General features: G+C 44.6%; 1 protein-coding gene across 4 annotated transcripts in view; it reads left to right on the top strand.

Annotated features, from left to right (window-relative positions):
* LOC149365714 (putative RNA-binding protein 46) overlaps positions 1–17,973 on the top strand; it is a 378,374-nt gene that overhangs the window by 355,110 nt on the left and 5,291 nt on the right. For 3 of the 4 annotated variants that reach the window (XM_089545390.1, XM_089545406.1, XM_089545416.1), the window contains 6 exons: positions 1,843–2,017; positions 2,658–2,925; positions 4,057–4,168; positions 7,812–7,940; positions 10,985–11,114; positions 14,541–14,648. In XM_089545390.1, coding sequence (XP_089401516.1) covers positions 1,843–2,017; positions 2,658–2,925; positions 4,057–4,168; positions 7,812–7,940; positions 10,985–11,114; positions 14,541–14,648 — 922 coding nt within the window. Of the gene's footprint in view, positions 1–1,842; positions 2,018–2,657; positions 2,926–4,056; positions 4,169–7,811; positions 7,941–10,984; positions 11,115–14,540; positions 14,733–17,973 lie in introns of all 4 variants that reach the window. The other variant, XM_089545399.1, reaches the window with a different exon arrangement.

Below are 17,973 nucleotides of genomic sequence, written 5' to 3'. Positions count from 1 at the left end.
GCTTTCCGCCGAGAGGTGGCGCGAGAGCGGACTTCCGCGGAGTGACTTCCGGTGCACATGTCGCGCCGAAATCCGAATTGTAAATTGTGACCGTTTGACGTCCCGAAGCGACACACAAGCTTTTAAGGGACGCCGTAGTGGAGGGCTCCGGATTGATTTAGACCACCTGGAGTTCTTTGCCTGTGTTGACACCGTACAGGACAAGGACACCTACCTTTTTGCGTTTCGCCTCCAGCGAAATGCAGACGCCGCGGCCGAGATTGAACCCGCTACGTTGGGACCAGCAGCTGAAAGCCAAAGCAACTGAGCCACTCGGCGGGTACAACGAAAGAGGCGCAGTTTTATCCCTTTTGGAATTGGTTTTCAGTTTGATGCGTGCCGTTGGCCTTGCTTTTGAGTCATTTTATCCGATGCATCGCGACTTCCTCGAGCGTGTCTGTGCCTTAAATCTTGCTGGAACTATATACTGCATACATCTCTAATCTCTTTGGAAGATTTAGGGCTCTGGGGCGAGTTTAGACAGAGCTTTTATCGCAGGCATAAGTTATGCCATTGTATTTTGTTTGGTGCTCCAACATCGTTGTGGAGGCTGCGGCGACGGTTCCGTGGCGTACGATGCCGCGGCGGCAGCGGTTGTGGGGGAGGAGGAAACGCGAGTTACGACCCTGTGTGCTCGTTGGTATTTTGTTGGATGCCCGACGTTCGCTGGCCATATCGGCTTTTGCTCTGGTCATCTGGGGCTGTTCGTACGTGGTTTCCTTCCCGAAAGCAACTCGTCATTCCCCCCCCCCCCCCCCCCCCCCGTTCCCCTCACATTAGCTTTGGCTTTTGCTTAACGGATCTGACCCCGGAGTTATTGGAAATAGGGAGAAGGGAACAAGGGAAAGCAGACATCCCTCACAGCTCTTTTCACTGGTGCTTGTGTGAGTGTGTAAAATAGAAACTAACCGAAAATTAGCAGCCTACTATATTTTTTTTTCTGGGGGTCGGGGTGGGGACAGTGACATTTGCCACCTGGCAAATAAGTACAAATCCTAATGTCTAGCAGATAAGAATCTCATTTTTTTTTTTGTAAATTTGAGTACTGTTAAAGGCCTTCGCCCCTCTCTGGTCATATAGCTTTTCTCTGATGCCAACTGTTGAGAATTTCGGTATAAGACATCTTTCCAGCAACACAGCCATCTTGTCACATGAGACAAAAACCTTGAGTGTCTCCTTCCTGCAGTTTTGGAAAGAGATGAATACTCTCTCTTGGTTCATTGAAGCATTCAAAAATAAACGATCACACTTTTAAGAAAGACATTGGTAAAGTAGACTTTGGTCAGATTTCATTGCAAATACAAATATTGTTCCCAAGTGTGCCCTAGCTCTTACCCACAGCCAGAGAAACAATATTTCTCATCGCTTTCATCAGTTTGAATGCGATTAATTTGAGACTGTTCCTGTGAAATTGAATTGATGAGTGTTTAGTATAGTGCAGTGGCTTTGTACAGGTGTTCACAAATGTTTTCGGGGCATGGAAGCCACGGAAAAGCTGAATTTCCTTGTTGCTTGCAGGCACACTTGACATTGAGGGTTACTGTGAGCATTAGCACAGGGAAGTGCAGAGCGCGTCTTTTAGTTTCTGGTAGTAAGCTTGGGCCGTTAAGCAGTTTATCGTACTAGTTCATGGTATCCACGTTCTGAAAACTTCTGCTGGCACATGTTTGTAGTGTTTGCTCTTTTGCAGTTGATATTGCCAAGCTTAGAGAATGAATTACTGAATCAATGAACTGGCAAAAAAATCACGAAATCAAAATGTAGGCCACCACAGAGGCTGAAGTTTTCTTGTCCAATCTGCAGGTAATGGTGCTGTACGTCCGCAACCTGATGCCGGACACTCCTGAGGAGGTGATCCAAGATGTCTTCTCCCTGGAGGGCAAGCTCAAGATCACCAAGGTCAAAAAGATCAGGGACTTTGCGTTTATTCACTACACAAGCAAAGAAGATGCCAAGGAGGCATTGGAGGCCCTGAATGGTATTGCCTTTACTCCATCTTTACTTTTTTTCTCTCTTTTACATAAAATGTCTCATGAGCTTGTGGAGGTCACCTAGAAGGCTACTGCGGCCACATTTGTTAGAGGGCTGCTGGAGAGGGGATAGCAGCAGAACGGCGGCGCCAGCGTCCAGCCGAGACCAAGGTCCCAGGGCAGTTCCTAGCGTGTGCTAGCGGCACTTTGTCGACACTCTTCGGCATTTTGCCACTGCCAGCCGCGCGGGTCGCTACGAGCTTTAAGTGTTAGAATTAAGTGCTTGTTAACGTTTCGCTGCCTGGACTGAGAACCATTCAGGTTCATAGATGTGACTCAAAAAAAGGCATTGATGGAAACGAACTGAGTCTTTTGTGAGCTCATAGCCTGTGTCGCTTTGGGACATTGAATGTCTGAAACCAGCCAACCGTTAATTTAAAATTGTAACTTTATTAAACAAACATTTCTCATTACAAGCAAAGTGGGGCTTAACTGCAGTGGGAGTTTCCAATTCTAATTAGGCTTAATTTTAGAATTGTCCATTAGGCAGCAAACACTTGCACAAAAATGGCAGCTCTGCGCATCTCTCTGCTGTTGTTACAGTGGATGCCCTATAATATACTAAGCATGCGAGCACATGACTCGCAGGCACCACACTGGAAGGCGCCGCACTTGAAGTGACGTGGTCCAAGCCCGTGACTTGTGGGAAGCGCTTCACCCGGCTGTCGGCTGCAAAGAAGAAAGTTCCGGAACAGAACCACCTTTGTGGAGCACCCGTGGTGATGCCTGGACCCGTGGCGGGCCTCGGATATGGATATTATCCGCTTCCCTCTCCCTACATTCCACCCCCTATCGGTTCTGGCAGGCCTGTGGCTGCTGACTACCGTCAGTCGCATTATTACTATAATGATAACAAGTAAGTCATAAGCCAGATGGTTTAACTTGTAGTGGGTTGTGCTTATGATAGAAACCAAAAGGAATGATGCATGCCGATTATGTTACTGCTTTAACCCTTTAACCTTACTTTAATAACATTTGCGGTCGAAGAGTGGTCATTGTGGCGATTGTAGCCAACATCCACTGTCTGAAACTCAGACATTGTGACAATGCACTACTGTTGCATGGACACATTTGGTGAAATATTTGTTGTGGAAGATTGCAGTGCAGCCCTGTGCATAGAAGCTTGGGTGTTTACTGTACGCATTGTAGTGAAAAAACTGACTTCTGCTGCCACCTTTACTTCCTCTGCTGTCTGACAGTAAAATGTAATTGTCATTCTCACTAAAACTGTTTACACTGTCATTTAACCCTCTGAACTCCTTCGAACAATGTCTGAAAACATTGACGTGATTGGCTGCAGCACTGAACTGACCACCCAGCTGATCTCTCAGCAACTTCTTGGTGCAGAGGGCAGTGTTGGGTCTGACAAGCCTTGATGATATGTTACACACAGTGTCCAAGAAGAAAAGCTAGAAAATTTAAGTCGAGGAGGTTAAAGTCAGAATGGACACAAAAGAACTCAGCAGCTGCTGCTTGACACGTGACCAAAGCTGCTGCTGTCTGAAGTTGAGTAGAGCCAAACTAGCTACACCTAAAGTTGGAGTGTGAAATATTGAAGCTACTGGGTTTATCATGCCTTGATTTTCAAATGTTCTTGCAGTTTTTCAAAAATCAGTGGCACACTGCAACTTTGTTGCAAGCTACTACAGATGTGTATTCATATGGGATAGGGATCAAATTTGGGTTAATTACATCTTAGTTGAAGTCAAAAAATGGCCATGGGCAGGGCATGTAACCCCACCCATTTTGATGTCAAGTTAGTGGGGTGAACTGTTCAGTATAGTCCAACAGTGCTTACATATTGCTCTGTGTGAATAGGCATCAGCCAAGGCAAAATGAATAGTCAGGGCGAGGTTGGTGTCATCCGCACCCTGTTGATAGTTGCTGAATAATGAAAAATATGTTTGTTCTGCACGATGATGTTGGTGTGGATCTGGATGCTGTGTAATGATGACCTGCTTGAAGGGAACCATTTTTGTGTGCTCAGGCCTGGCAGCGGTCATTCACAAAGCCCCGATGGAGGAGCCAGCCCCTATCGTTCCAGCCCCTATCATTCCAGAAGCACAGGAATGTCGCCACGCTGTCAAAGGGCACTGCAGGTTGGTTAGTTGCTCAAACATTGTGCTGTGTTCAGCACTGGTTTTTGTCATGGCATGTTCCCTTTTCTCTAACGACCTTTGTCTTTTAGTGTGAATCGGCTCACTCATATGTTGGAAAAACCTACTCTCAAAGTGCAGTTTCTTATGGGCAGGGAAAATTTTAAGTTTAAAGGTCAATGGATTTCATGCAGTTTGTTTTTTTTTGGCTGTGGGCACTTAGAACATTGAATGGTGAGGAAAAGTTCAGATATTCTTAGTGATTTCATTGCTTGGAAATTCGCTCTGCTCATGACTGTGAAAGTCAGGAGGTGTGGACCATTGGAGGTGGGAAGTTTTGAAACATTTAGATGACTCGCAGATTTTTTATAGAAAGGGGCATGCTGCATGCATGGAGAATTTTAAAAACTTTCCATCGACCTCAAATAAGTGACACTCATTCCTCTTGAAACTGTTAAGTTTTTTCTCTAACCTATTTGTGGAAATTGGGTGTTAAGACAAACTGAGACATTTTAGTTTTGCATCGTAGCCAACACTTGGGCACTTTTTGATCAAGCAGCTGGAATGGGCCATGCGGTGGGAACATTTTAATTCCTTATAATTTGGTCCAGCTTGGGATAACAGAATCACAGCTTCTTAAATTGTTAGCATCTTAATGCTCATTAAGGGTGAGTACGACAGAAATAAAAGGAAGAACTTTTAAAATGTTGCTTGGACATTCCTGGACATGCCATAGAGATTGGATATTCTATGAATATCATCTGCAGTTACTTGAGAAGTCGATTCGGCTGGCTGTGGTGTTTGTTTGACCGAAGCACTTGAAATTATCTACAGCATTACACTGATTGATTGGGACATAGACAGCTGCTTGAAACTGTCTTCTTCATGACAGGGATTGTTTGATACAGACAGATTGTTGAGAATTTTTTAAAATTCCACTTTTTTTTTTGTTAATGTATACTTCCCAAAGTCTGTTGATTGCATGCACTCTTTTAACCACTGCCTGACAAAGCCTTTGGATCGATGCCCATACTACTGTATAACCAAAAACCATAGAGATTACGACCTGTGACTTCATTTTCATAGTTGTCCCATGATAGTGCGCTATGATGGATCATTGGATGGGTGTTGAATACTCTTGGATAGTTAACAGCAGCAGTTCCACATTTTTGAAGCATTTTTGTTTGCATTTAGTGATATTTTAGATAGCTGCTTTTTGGCGTACATGCTTATAGCTGCATTAAGGAGCAAATGTTATCCAACTAACGATGAAATAATTGATTATCTCCTAGAAAATGATCATGACTGAGTCCGATAATGGAAGCGACTTTTCAGTGTCTTTTTTGCATGATGGAGGCTACACAAGTGATGAGGATGACAACAGCAATGTAAATCCATCAAAAATCAATACTCGAAGATTCAGAGCATTCATAGAAGTAGTGTAGCATGCACAAAACTTGAATATTCTTTTCAGAGTGTAAATAAATATTTTTTTACCTGTCTTCTTCAAGATTCTTTTCTAAATGCCTATTTTTTTTTAGGCTTGTGCGAATAGTGGCGTTTTTCTTTTGAGCGGATTTGAAGCGAATAGTAATTTTCTTCGAATAATTAATTTTGAAGTGAATATTTCGGATACTTCTGACACATAAGAAAGGTTGAATTGCACAAAAACCATTTGCAGAATCATTTGTTTTTCAAATACACAAGGCCATTACACGAAAAAAGGAGAGTGCATTGAAGCTTTGTCACACTCGCTAAAGCTCTGTCGACTTTCCTGGAAAACGGTGACCGGAAATTGGGGGAGCCGATCTGCACATGGTGCCGACATACCTGCCGGGTGTGAGACCTATATGTGGGGCCTCCTACTGCTGTCCTTAAAGGGACACTGAGGAGAGCACTATTAATATTTTTTTTATAGCAAAATCCGATAGTGCAGCATGTCATGGCTTTGTTGCCACTTGGCTGGCAGCGAAAGATGCATTTATTTCTAAGAAAATTGGATTCGAAGTTGAAAAAGTTTTTCCCGCCGCTCTGATTCAAACTTGGGATTCTCCTATGACGACACAGGACTGAGTGACGTGAAACGTGACGTAAAGCAGACTCCGTGATTTCTAGCGGCCAGCGCTGCCTAGCAGCAGCCGAAACGAAAGCTACCGCCGGCCGCACGTTGAAGGCATCTATCGGCTCTTGCGGCCGTCGCTACAGTCGCTTCGCTTACGTTTGCTCTGGCGTTTTGCCAGCATTACGATGGATCTCGTTCTCGAAGTCGTCAACGAAGTTCTCTCAAATAAACACCTTTAGCATACCGTGTACCTTGTTACTGCTAGAGGAATACCGGGAGCCCCCCTAACGCCGGTCAGCAGGCGCTGATTGGTCCCGATGCTTCAGGCGCGCGCGTAGCTGCCGGGCACGTGGCGCCATCTGGCGACGTCAAGGAGATTTGCGCATGCATTGGCTGCGCCTCAGTGATTCGTGGCTTCTCGGGTTCTAGAGTTGCTAGAACCATTGGTTCTAGCAACACTGTTTTGTCCTATGACGTCATCACGCTTGTACTTGCGAGTTTGGCCTGTGGCGGCGATACCTGTATTTTGGTTCTTGCTCTTTTCTACGTTACAAGAGCTTTGTTGTCAGTATGAGTGGCGTTTTTGTAATCAGGAGCTGGTATTCTGTCGATATAAGCCAACTTCAATTTCTCCTCAGTGTCCCTTTAATTTCTATTGCAAAATCGCGCAGCTGTTGCTTTTAAGCGGCGACTCCGTGACACCTGCAAGGTGTATGCATTGCGTGCCTACAGTCACTTAGGTGCACCCAGCACCTAGCCTCATCCTGCATCCGGCATCAGAAACGGGGCACCCATCTTCATGTGTCTCGTGCTAGCTCCCCTTCATGCTCACGTTGTCGTGCTCGTTTAGCGAATTTCAAGTGAAGAGCGGCTGTGGCATCTGCAGTCGGTTCAGACTTGTTCCACAGCAGTCAAAGGAGCCTCGCATCCTCTGATTATAAACATTTAGCTTATGGCGGTCCACTTCTACAGGGAGCCACTGTGTATGCGCAGATCGCCTTGAGGATGCCACAAGGCGCCAGATATCATCCGACTTAGTTCCAGAAACGTTATTCGCTCGAGACAAATGCTTCTAGATTTCACAACTGCAGCTGTGGCCTAGTCGTTTGAGCATCCGCCTCACATACGGGAGGTGTGGGGTTCGATCCCAGTGCCGACGAGTACCCACCGGTGACACAACGGGTACAAGCTTTACCCTGCCTAATGCTCGGCATCTTGGGGACGAAATGCTTGGGAAATGGGTCTTTGACCCCTCCTTGAGTAGAAGAAAAAACCTTGTGCCATGGCGCTCTTTGGCCACAGATGCCCTTGCATCTTCGAGGTTTCGAATACCAAACATTTGGATCGAATTGAATATTGAATACTTTACTATACGACCGAATATTTGAAATTATCAAATATTCACGCATGCCTATTATTTTTAGATCAAAAGAAGCATTCTTTGAGTACCCGTGCTTCAGGTCGAAAATGAAATCGGTACAGAAGGCCGAGCAGTACTAGAAGAGTGTCGGGAGTTGATGGGTTATGCCTTTTATGTGTTTTTTATTGAAAGAATTTTGTCCTCTTTCATGTCCACCATGCCAGCTTCTGTCAGAGCTTTGCCAGAAGCAAGGGTGGGGTGATCCCGAGTTTCGGCTGTCCACTACGGTGAGCGGCAGCTCCCAGCCTTCATCTGGTGGTGGCGACACGCGCACGCTGCTGTACTTCTACAAGGTGCGTGCCCAAGCAGTAAAGCGCTTTTTTTTTTTTCCACTGATAGCAATATAGTTTAGAGTGGTGGTCCTCAATCTTCTTTTAGCCTTGGCGACCCACCTTCAAAGGGTGCCAAGGAACCCCATGTTTGTCAGGATCTGTCTCTTCCTGGCATGAGGACATATAGCCCCTCAGAAAAATGGCCACATTAAACACCACGGGTGTGCGAATGTTCGAATATGAAACTGAATATCGTATTGTTCGATTCACTGAACAAATCAAATTGTGCATATTCAAAAGTAGTCTTAACGAATCAGACACAGTCTTGGGAGTTCGAATAGTCCTCAAATAACAGTGTCAGAATTGGGTACACAGTATAGTTTAGTTTCCTTTGATGGCTGTTTCAAAAACAAGACCCACTCATAACATTGTATAGCACACTGCCGCGATCAGATTGCATGTTTAGCACTGCAACGTAGTCCATTGGTGTTGCGGCATTCATGGTGCTCAAACACATGGCTTTTAATACTGGACTATGCGGCAGGGTTCAGCTTCGATCCAGCAAACTCTTCCTTTATGCTTTATATCAAAAGCTATGGCTTTTAACTCCCGTCCTTCTCATAAACTGAGAGACTAGAATTATGAGCCACATCATCGTCAGTAGTAATAAAGACATCCTAGTCAGTGGCGGTCACAGAGTTAGTATATACTGACTTCGATTGGGATTTATTAGTGAATGGTGCTGTAGCCTGGCCTCAAAGATTCCTGCTTGAAATACCGTCGTGGCATCATAACAATTTTGCTTATGAAGACGGCAAGTGACAGCGATACGTGCATATTTTATTTTATTTTGATATGTTTATTTTTATTTTTATTTTATTTTAATTAGCCTTACTTGCCCTATTCATTGAAAACCTGTGTGTGTGTGCGTGTGTGTGTGTTTGCCCCTTGCGGCTTAATAAAGCTAAGCTTTAAATGAAATTATCTTCTTTGTCTTCATAAAGGGGTCATCTGTTTACTGATTGGTTGGTTTATAGGGTTTAACGTCCCAAAGCGACTAAGGCTATGAGAGACGCCGTAGTGAAGGGCTCCGGAAATTTCGACCATCTGGGGTTCTTTAACATGCACTGACATCGCACAGTACACGGGCCTCTAGAATTTCTCCTCCAAAGAAATTCCAGCCGCCGCGGCCGGGATCGAACCGGCGTCTTTCGGGTCAGCAGCCGAGCACCATAGCCACTAAGCCACCGCAGCGGCTGTTTACTGATGCCGACCAACTTCAAACTGTCTTGATGCCTTTGGTATAGCGGCAAGAGTTGGGTTGCTCTAAACTATGCATGGTGACCGTGGCTCATATTCCAGCTTGAATCTGTTTTGAAAACGCGTTTTGGCCACACCTGATTGGCCGAAACACTGGAAGTGGGTGAGCCACCGCATCCGCTTCCGACATTTTGGCCAACCAAATGTTGCCGAAGGAACAGAAGTTGGAATAAGGGCCCAGGTGCGGCCATGGTAAGCAAGGTGCGTAAAGCAAGCAAGCAAGTGCATAAGCAAGTGCATAAAGCATACGAGTCAATATGGTATATCTTATAATATCACAAGCATATACAACTGGAGGGACAGAGAGACTTAAATGAATAACCGACACTCCGTTTCATACATAGCAGGCAACGCTCCCAAAGCTAGTGCACCTGTTCACGCAGGCCAAGTCCGCGCCCAAAAAGTAGTTCGCGCTGCAACCAAAGTGGACGCAAGCATATTTCGTTGTGACAGATCTTAAAGGGTCAGTCTACTGAATTTTATCGGTCATATTTTCTTTGCGGCAACCGATAGCTCTTTACTCAAATTACCGTTTAGCCAGCTATGGTGCCAAGAAGTGCGGTAGAACATTTTAAAATAGAATTTATTGATGTGGGAACACATCTGTATGAGATGGTAGTCTCATCTGGCAACCATCTGGATTTCCGCCGCGCGGCGACAAACATGGCGGCGCCCGTCGAAGCCGGACTTCTCGCTTCGGACTGAATTCTCGTTGTTGCTGCCTTTTTCAGTGCGTTCACTGGCCATAAATGGAGCGCCGGTCTTTCGCTTCGTCTCATCTCGCCTATAAAAAAACATAGAAGAGATAAATTTGCTTTATTTTAATAATTAGAGTGACGATTCTGCCACTCCTAGGCTTAAGTAGAGAGTCGGTTTGTTTACAGCAATGGTTCCCGTCCTGACAACCAGATGACGCCACTATAGGCTGAGTTTATTTTTACGTCTCTGATAGCATACGCTGAACTAAAAGTGGGAATGTGCCTGCGTTTTGCGTACGTCTAACTATAAATATTCATGTGATTTACAGAAAAAGCGAGCGGTACGCCTTCTACAGTTTACTAGAACAAAACGTGCGTTTCTCTGACATTGGGGCACACAATTGGTACGTAGTATATTCACTTATGCTTCTACAAAAAAAGACTACCACCTTCTTGAACAAAATGAACATTTGGGGTCGCCACCATGCATTTTTACGCGACTTTTAACGCCGAAACAAAATATAAATTCCTTCTTAAACCGGGAGCAGTTCCTTCGTTATTGACGTTATAGGGTGCCAACTACCAGAATATGCCATTATATATAGACTCATCTCGGTGAGTAGACTGACCCTTTAAGTGTTGAATGGCAGTCTCCTGTGCTTCATTTTACCTCTTGCCATATTTTCGCCCTCCAACTCATCGTGAGACTTCGAGAACTAAAAATGACTTCGGCGGCCTGATGTGCGGCTGGTAGGTCAAAATGCCCTTACTCAATCTGCGCCTAAAAAGTAGTTTGCACGCCATGAAAATTACACCCAGAGGGCCCAAACACTGAGCACCTCACAGCTTCAATCATAATTTTCAATGCTGCCATTTGTTTTGTACAGCTCTTAGTTTTCATCCAAAAGTCACAGAGGCTTTCAGAAGGACATATGGTACGTGGCGGAGTAATATGGTTTCATGTATGCACTACTTCCGCACCCTCTGCAGTGTTGTTTGCTATGTATGAAATGGAGTACAGGTCTGCTTGAAATGCAATTATTGCAGGTCACTGTGCCAAACATCACGCCACCGTTGTACAACACCATCACACCTAACAAGTTGTCTCACAGCATCGAAGAAGCCAAGGAGTATGCAGCTGAGTATGCCCTGGATCACCTGCTAATGAAACTAGAAAGTGAGTGCTGCTACTTATACAACAAAATCTCATTGATACATCTGTCTAAAAAAACTTTTAGAGGGGGGGACTCTTTATCTAGGAAAATGTATGATCCAAACTGCTTTAATTTGAGAAATGCATCTGTTGAATGAGGTATACAAAGCCATTTGCCACATGGCCACTGATGTCCTGTGGAAGTCCAGTGATTATCCCGCTTTGAACTTTCGGATGGCCGTCGGAAGTACTATTTTTAGACGTCAACCCCTGGACATCCTTCGGAGCATCCAATGCAAGACCGCGGACCATGTGTACATCCGAACGGGGACATTTCTCGGCCCATTGCACAGTAGAATGCATATCCAGGTTTGTTCAAGCGGTTTACTCACGCTCTTTTCCGCAGGGCCTCAGCATCCCACTGTTTTCATAAAGAACAAAAATAACTAGCAATTGGTGCAACGAAAAATTATTTACTGGACAAGAAAGCTGCTTACAAAGCCACAAACGTGACACACAATATACACATGCAGCGAATTGCATAATCACAGCAAACATAGTCACGGTGGTCTCTCCACGTGTACAGAGGTGAGCACGTTTGTCTAGAACTCTCGAGCGGTGGCATGCAGAGTAAATCAAATGAAATTTTACGCAGCATGAGGGTGAATGGATTGTTCCCTGCATGGGGTTGCATTTCTATTAGTCTGCACTTGAGTGTGAATATTATTTCTGAAATTCAGTACCTGTTCTGACAATTCGCTTTCTTCCACAAAGCACCACTCGAGCGCTCCAGAGAAGTGTGCTCACCTTTCGTGCATTCCAGTTGAGTTACGCAGTAGAGGATTGGTGTACTGGCATAAGACGATGACACGACGCAGGCAAACTTTTTCTGACTTCGTTTTTTCAATCACCAGTGTCACTTGACCACACCGGGCCGCATTCTCACACATTTGCTTCCCTTCAGTAACCACTCTTACAAGAAATGTTCCACTGCTCTACTTCAGAGCATGCTTCAGAGTACAACGAGGCCCAATGGCAAATTGCTTCTTTCTTTTGCTGTAGAATGTTCTTTGTCAAAAACAGATGTCATTGACAGATGTGCGAGGTACTCATTTGTTAACCTCAAGTGCCACGCTGTCGGCGAACAGCGCTTGACGGCAGAAAAGAACCTGCAAATCGAGTGCACAAGCACACAGCCGCAAAGAATGCCACCGGCGGCATGTGGTTGTTTTTTCTTCTGCTTTTCTAATCAATTAGCTTTAAGCGATAATATATTCAGTAATATTCTAAATTGATCAACAGCACGAAAATAAATTAATTGATTAAAAAAAAATCCCCTGTGCCCTTTGGTTTCTGTGGCTGTTGGCTTCTGTCATATTTATAACGAGCCCCTCATTCCCCTTCCCTTGTTTGCTTAATAGCCATATTTTTTGTTTACTTAACGCGGCTTGCTATGAACATTGGCTAGGGGTGGCTAATTAGGGGCGTCATCGTTCTCCTTTTTTTTACATCGGTTTTTCTCTTGCTATCAGGAATAAAAATAAAGTTTAGAAGTGTCCTTGTAAATTGTTTAAAATTATAGTTTAACGTTGGTAACCACTAGAAGGCATTTTTTCCTCACAATACAGGATCCAAGATTCAAGTCAATTCATGTGTAGCAAAAATCCGATTAGAGTAAACAAACATGATGGACCAAAATTAAAGTTCTCTGGGATACTAGGGCACTATTCAAAAATCAATTGCTTGCGTTGTCTTTTTGTTTATTGCATGAATTCACCTTTTGGCATACATTAAGGCTCGATGCTGGGATGCATATGTCCACATGTGTGCATCTGGCGGACGGTCTAGGCGGTAGCTGTGTCTGCATAGATGTCAGTCGCACGCTACACGAAGTGCGGAGTAAGCTCCCAAAAGGTTAAGCGTTGCGTGCATAGCTGGAGTGGGGCAAAGAGAACATGTCAGTGGAGGGGCCTATGATGTTTAAAATGCAGCACAGCGCCCACTCGAATTCTGAGTGCAGTCTCCACACAGCGAGTTAGACCGCCGCGAAGGTTATGTCCACGAATTGATTTACTGAATACGTGTAGCACTGCAGAGATTCTTTTGCAGAAGGTCTGTGTCTCCATGTGAAAGGTTGCTCGCTTACATGAAAAGACTGCTTCTGCTTAACAAGCAGCGTCACTGCAGACATGCCGAATGTCAAGAGAGTGTGGCGGTTTTGTTCTAGCAGCTATGCTAAAGAATGCAATGGAGACACAGTGCCATGGGCTGCTCTTGCGGCCTGCAATATAGATAAGTTTTTTAGAAGCAAACGAGTGGTACAAAGCACAAGAAATAGATTACAGGCCACCGAGCTAATTCGAGCTTATATTAATAAGCGCCCTCACTGGGAAGCTCTCTAATCAGCACAGCCTCTTCCAGCAACCAGACACGAATTATACCGGCTTACTGCCAACTCTGGCAAAGTGATTTTTCCATTCTGCCGTTTTTAAAAATCAATCCGAAGAAGGACGCCGCTCATAAGTCCACCGGACATCCGGATTTAGATGTTCTTTTTCGGATTTGATTCGTTCTTCCCCCGGATGTCCGGATTTGGCTTTGGAAGTAGGGACCTTAATCGGACAATGTTGGCCTTCTGGGTGATTAATGATTTCATATCAGAAAAATGTCAGTGTCAGTTGGCATTTCTTGGCACAAGGTTTGAACAGCTTTTTTTCTAATACTCGCGGAATTCACTGCATGTTTGTGTTATCTGTAGAGTGGAGAAGCTCGACAGCAATGGTGAAGGTAGTCAAAATCTCATTCCCATCATTTTTGGATGCTTTGCCCTTTTAAACATGCCTAAGTACTACAGTGAACTGTATCACTGCTCTTACTTTTCATGCTGCATTATCCAAACCCAGCCCTCTCATATTTAACCACATCGTTGTATTTCTCAGGTGCTTGGCGCCTGTGGCCCCCTATTTTTTCCAGTCCCTTGGAGTTGAAATTAACAGCTTTTACTCTACTGTAAATGCCAAAATTAGGTCGGTACACTGATGCAATAGAGCACAGAGCTGCCATGCGATGCGATTTTCGCCCCTCGGGTGACGTCATTGCGGTAGCCTTTTTTACTCGCGACTGTGCAGCTTTTGCCAAAAAAGTAAGAAGACCAAGAGGTTTGCTTCCAGACTATGTAGAGCATTTGTGGAAGTTTCAGGTTTTGGAAGGATGAGGAACCTTTCGTCTTCTAGGGATTTGAAATGTCGGTGATGTGTAACGAACCACATGCTATGGCCCAGAAATAAACCCCTTTTGTTCTGAACATTTGACAAAGCCTTTACTACAGGATAAACTTGAAGAAGCGGAATGAAATGGTGCACTTAGTTCGGGGCTTAGTTTGATGAAGGAAATACGGCCATCATATCAAATTTTTTCTTCTGACCCAAATTTGGTGTTTTTTTCTTACAGTGCTATCCTCGGAGTGCCCATCACTGACCAGCCCCGTGTTTGTGGCTGCTCCTCCATCACCCTTCGGGCCCGGTTACCTTCCATACACTGCTGTGCTTCCAGGAGCAGGTAGTCCTACCATGCTGATGGCGCCTTGGAACCCCAGTGGCACCTCACCCTAGTAGCCCTGCCGTGTTGCTCTGTCCGCACTGTGTAAGCACTGTGTCGTCTGCCTGCTTCCTTTGCCTGGCTTAAACCCCTGTCAAGCGTGCAAGTTAAGTGCACTTGCGTGAGAGTGCGCTTCGGCATCCCGAGTGACACTTTGGGCTACACGGTGCTAAACGGGAAAGCAAAGTGCACTCGTAGTAAAAAAAAATGGCTTCAGAAAATGAGCGGAATTTCTGAAGAGGTCAGTGGAAAAGAAAAAGGACTCGTAATAATTGATTGCTTAACGTGATAGCGCAAATAAAACGAGGTTAAACAGTTTTTAACGATGAAAAAAAAACAGAAATAGAAGAAAAGCCAAGACCAGCCAAGACTATCCAGAATTTCGGCAGCAAACAAGATGGTGGCGGGCAGCGATGTTGCATGTGACCACGTTTCCTTGTTTTGTTGCTTCGCCTGTAGCTGTAACGAATGAATTTTTTTCTGAAAACAGTGTTATAGCATGTAAACATAAAGTAGTAAGTACTTTTGATGCACTGTACATGTTTTGTCTTTGATGTCCCTGCTGGCGAGGCTACGCACTCGGCCAGCAAAGTGTGGTCCGTGAACGCACTCCTAGCGGAGTGCACTCTTCCGCGAGTGACACTCACTTTGGTCGTTTAGATGTGGCAAAGTGTACTTACAGCGAGTGACACTGTCCGTAAGTGCACTTAACTTGCCCGCTTGACAGGGGTATCAGGATCTTTTGGCTTCGCTTGTGTGCTAAAGTGCTTTGTGCTGTTTGCATAGTGCTGGAAAAACTCTTAGAGAAAACATTACATGTCAATCTTATCTGTAATGCCACCGCATTTAAAACCTTTATGGGTAAAAGAGTGGCATATTTGGTGGCTTATATTTTTGGAGCCCGGCAGATACGGAGCCTTTGTGTGGCAGGTTAATAAGCTGCCCATTCCCATAAAATAGCCACCGAATATGACTTGATTTGAACTGGAGTTTAATGCAGTGAAACGTCTAGAACCTTGTTAATTCGACCCCATTAATTCGGAAATTCGTCGGCCCGCTACGGGCCAACGTCCATGTAAATCTGTGGCGTTGGATGCTCGCTAATTCAGACTGTAAGAGTTTCGTACCGGTTAATTTGGATAGGCTCCTGAAGAAAGGCGCGTCCAGGTATGACTGGCGCGGCAAGAAGTCGTCGAAATTGAAATTGCCGTGCTCAAAAACCAGAGTTCCATGCTGCCATGTCCTCTGATGTGCTCGTGACAGCTGGCATGACAACAACGAATGGCTCAGTCTCCAAGAACAGTCCAGCCGCTCCATTTCGGTTTCAGTTTTGTGAACTTCACACCAGCCTGTAGTGACATAGGCTTGGCCAACTGGTGCCTACCAGTCAACTTAACTCAGCTGAGCATCGTTTCGGAAACTGTTTGCTGCATCGCTGGTGTTTTCCTCTTTTTTTTTTTGTTATGTCACTTTGGTGCCGCTGTTCCGTTTTCCTTCGCTTCTGTCTGCATAATTCCGTTCTTCTAGTGCGCCGAAACCGCACGCTCATCACATGCTTATTGCTGTTCGTGTAGTGAAGCCTTCACACACGTTACGGTGCCGCTTACGATGGGTGTGACGTGGTAGTGGTGAAGCTCCCCTCAGTCACGTCGTGAAGGGTGCAAGAGGTTCTTGACATTTTGTAGTAGTTCCGCTTCGGTGCTCCCGACAGTATGCATGCGTTATGCATTGGTTGAAATGTGCAAAAGAGTCAATGGCACGCTATTCTTACCTCAAAATTGGGCAACCACTGCCCAGTCTTTTAGTGAATAAATTTACTCTGATGCAGGCAGTTTTACTTTTTTCTTGAGCGTTCAATAATTTAAACTTTCAGAAAATTCAAACATCTGCAGCTCAAAATAATAGCGTGTATTATTATTGTTAAATTAAGCACTATTCGGATATTGCAGGTGTTGTTGAAGGCAGAATAATAGTGGGCATTATTATTGTTAAATTAAGCGCAAATAGGATGTTGCAGCATTTGTTGAAGGCACAGTTTTGTTCTGTATGTGGCGATTACTTTGGAGAAAGGGTTTTGGCATATTTCCTACTGCTTAGCTTGCTGCTTATGCAAGGCCTGGCTTGGCAGTTAGCAGCTTTGTTATAGTGATGGCTTCATTTTTTGTTGCAATTGCTTTTGAGGTATGTTGCGGCCTTTCTTTGACTACTTTGTATCAATGTCACCATCTATATACAAAGTGTTGTTACAGTAACACGAGCTAAGCATTAGAAAGAACTAAAGAAAAACAAATGTAAGGTATACCAAGAAGTGAGGTTGTCTTGGTGATGGCTGCTTTGTGCAGACAGCAGTGTTTCTTACTTTGTAATTGTCTAATTGCTTTGTAATGTCATTCATTTTTGAAGCAGTGTAGATGTGTGGCAAGTTTCAGTGAGAAAGCCAAAGAGAAAGTGTTCGTAACAGTATATAAGCTTTCTGAATATCTCGCCGAGCTTCTTTCGTTTCCATGTATTTTTGAACAGCTGCTATGATGTTTTGTTATCTGGAAAATGCTTAAATGGAGCAGAAGGGAGCAACGTCCTCCACCCACTCAGATAAGGGAGTGCAGAACACGAAATGAACGCCCAGGGTACATTTTGCTTATTCCAGGTGGCAGCAGTGTTGGCAAGTACGCAAGAATGTTACAGACACTGTTACAACAATGCGCATCGTTACAACAGACAGGGAACTATAGTGCAGTACAACTTAAAAAAACAGTTGGCAACCATGGACCACGGTCCATGGCATCCTGTGTGCTAAAGAAGCCAGAGGCAGCAAAATTCTTAAGCTTATATTTCGTCCGGTAGTTAGCGTCTTGTTTTGGTAGAAAGAAAGGTTTTAACTGCTGACTACTTTTTTGTCATGGCAGAAATTTGTGCGGTATGTCTAGGTTGTTAAAGGACACCGCTTCACAAATATCCTCTGGCAAGAATTTTTTTGATGCGTTTTTGTGGAAGCTGAGTTAATTGTAATTGAAATTTGAATTTCTGCATTTTCGAGCCTCTCCTTCATTCCTTTTGCACTCTGAAATGTCGTCCCCACCCACTCGAACCCTCTGCCGGCCGTGTCCATGGTACCTGCGTGACTTTGGAAAGAGCTAGCACGGCGAACTATTGACAGCCCTCCGCTGCTTACGTGATGAGCACTGCATGACGTGTTGCGTGTGGATTCAGAGGAAAGCCCCCTTCTGCTGGTCACTCCGAGGTGTAGAAGCGCACATTTTTAAAAATATATTGTAAATGATCGGCT

Source organism: Amblyomma mixtum, chromosome 1, assembly GCF_055824585.1.
Source record: "Amblyomma mixtum isolate Tamu chromosome 1, ASM5582458v1, whole genome shotgun sequence".
NCBI classification, from domain to species: Eukaryota; Metazoa; Arthropoda; class Arachnida; order Ixodida; family Ixodidae; genus Amblyomma; species Amblyomma mixtum.
Note: the sequence above shows the minus strand (reverse complement) of the source record. Positions and strands in the feature narration are given on the sequence as shown.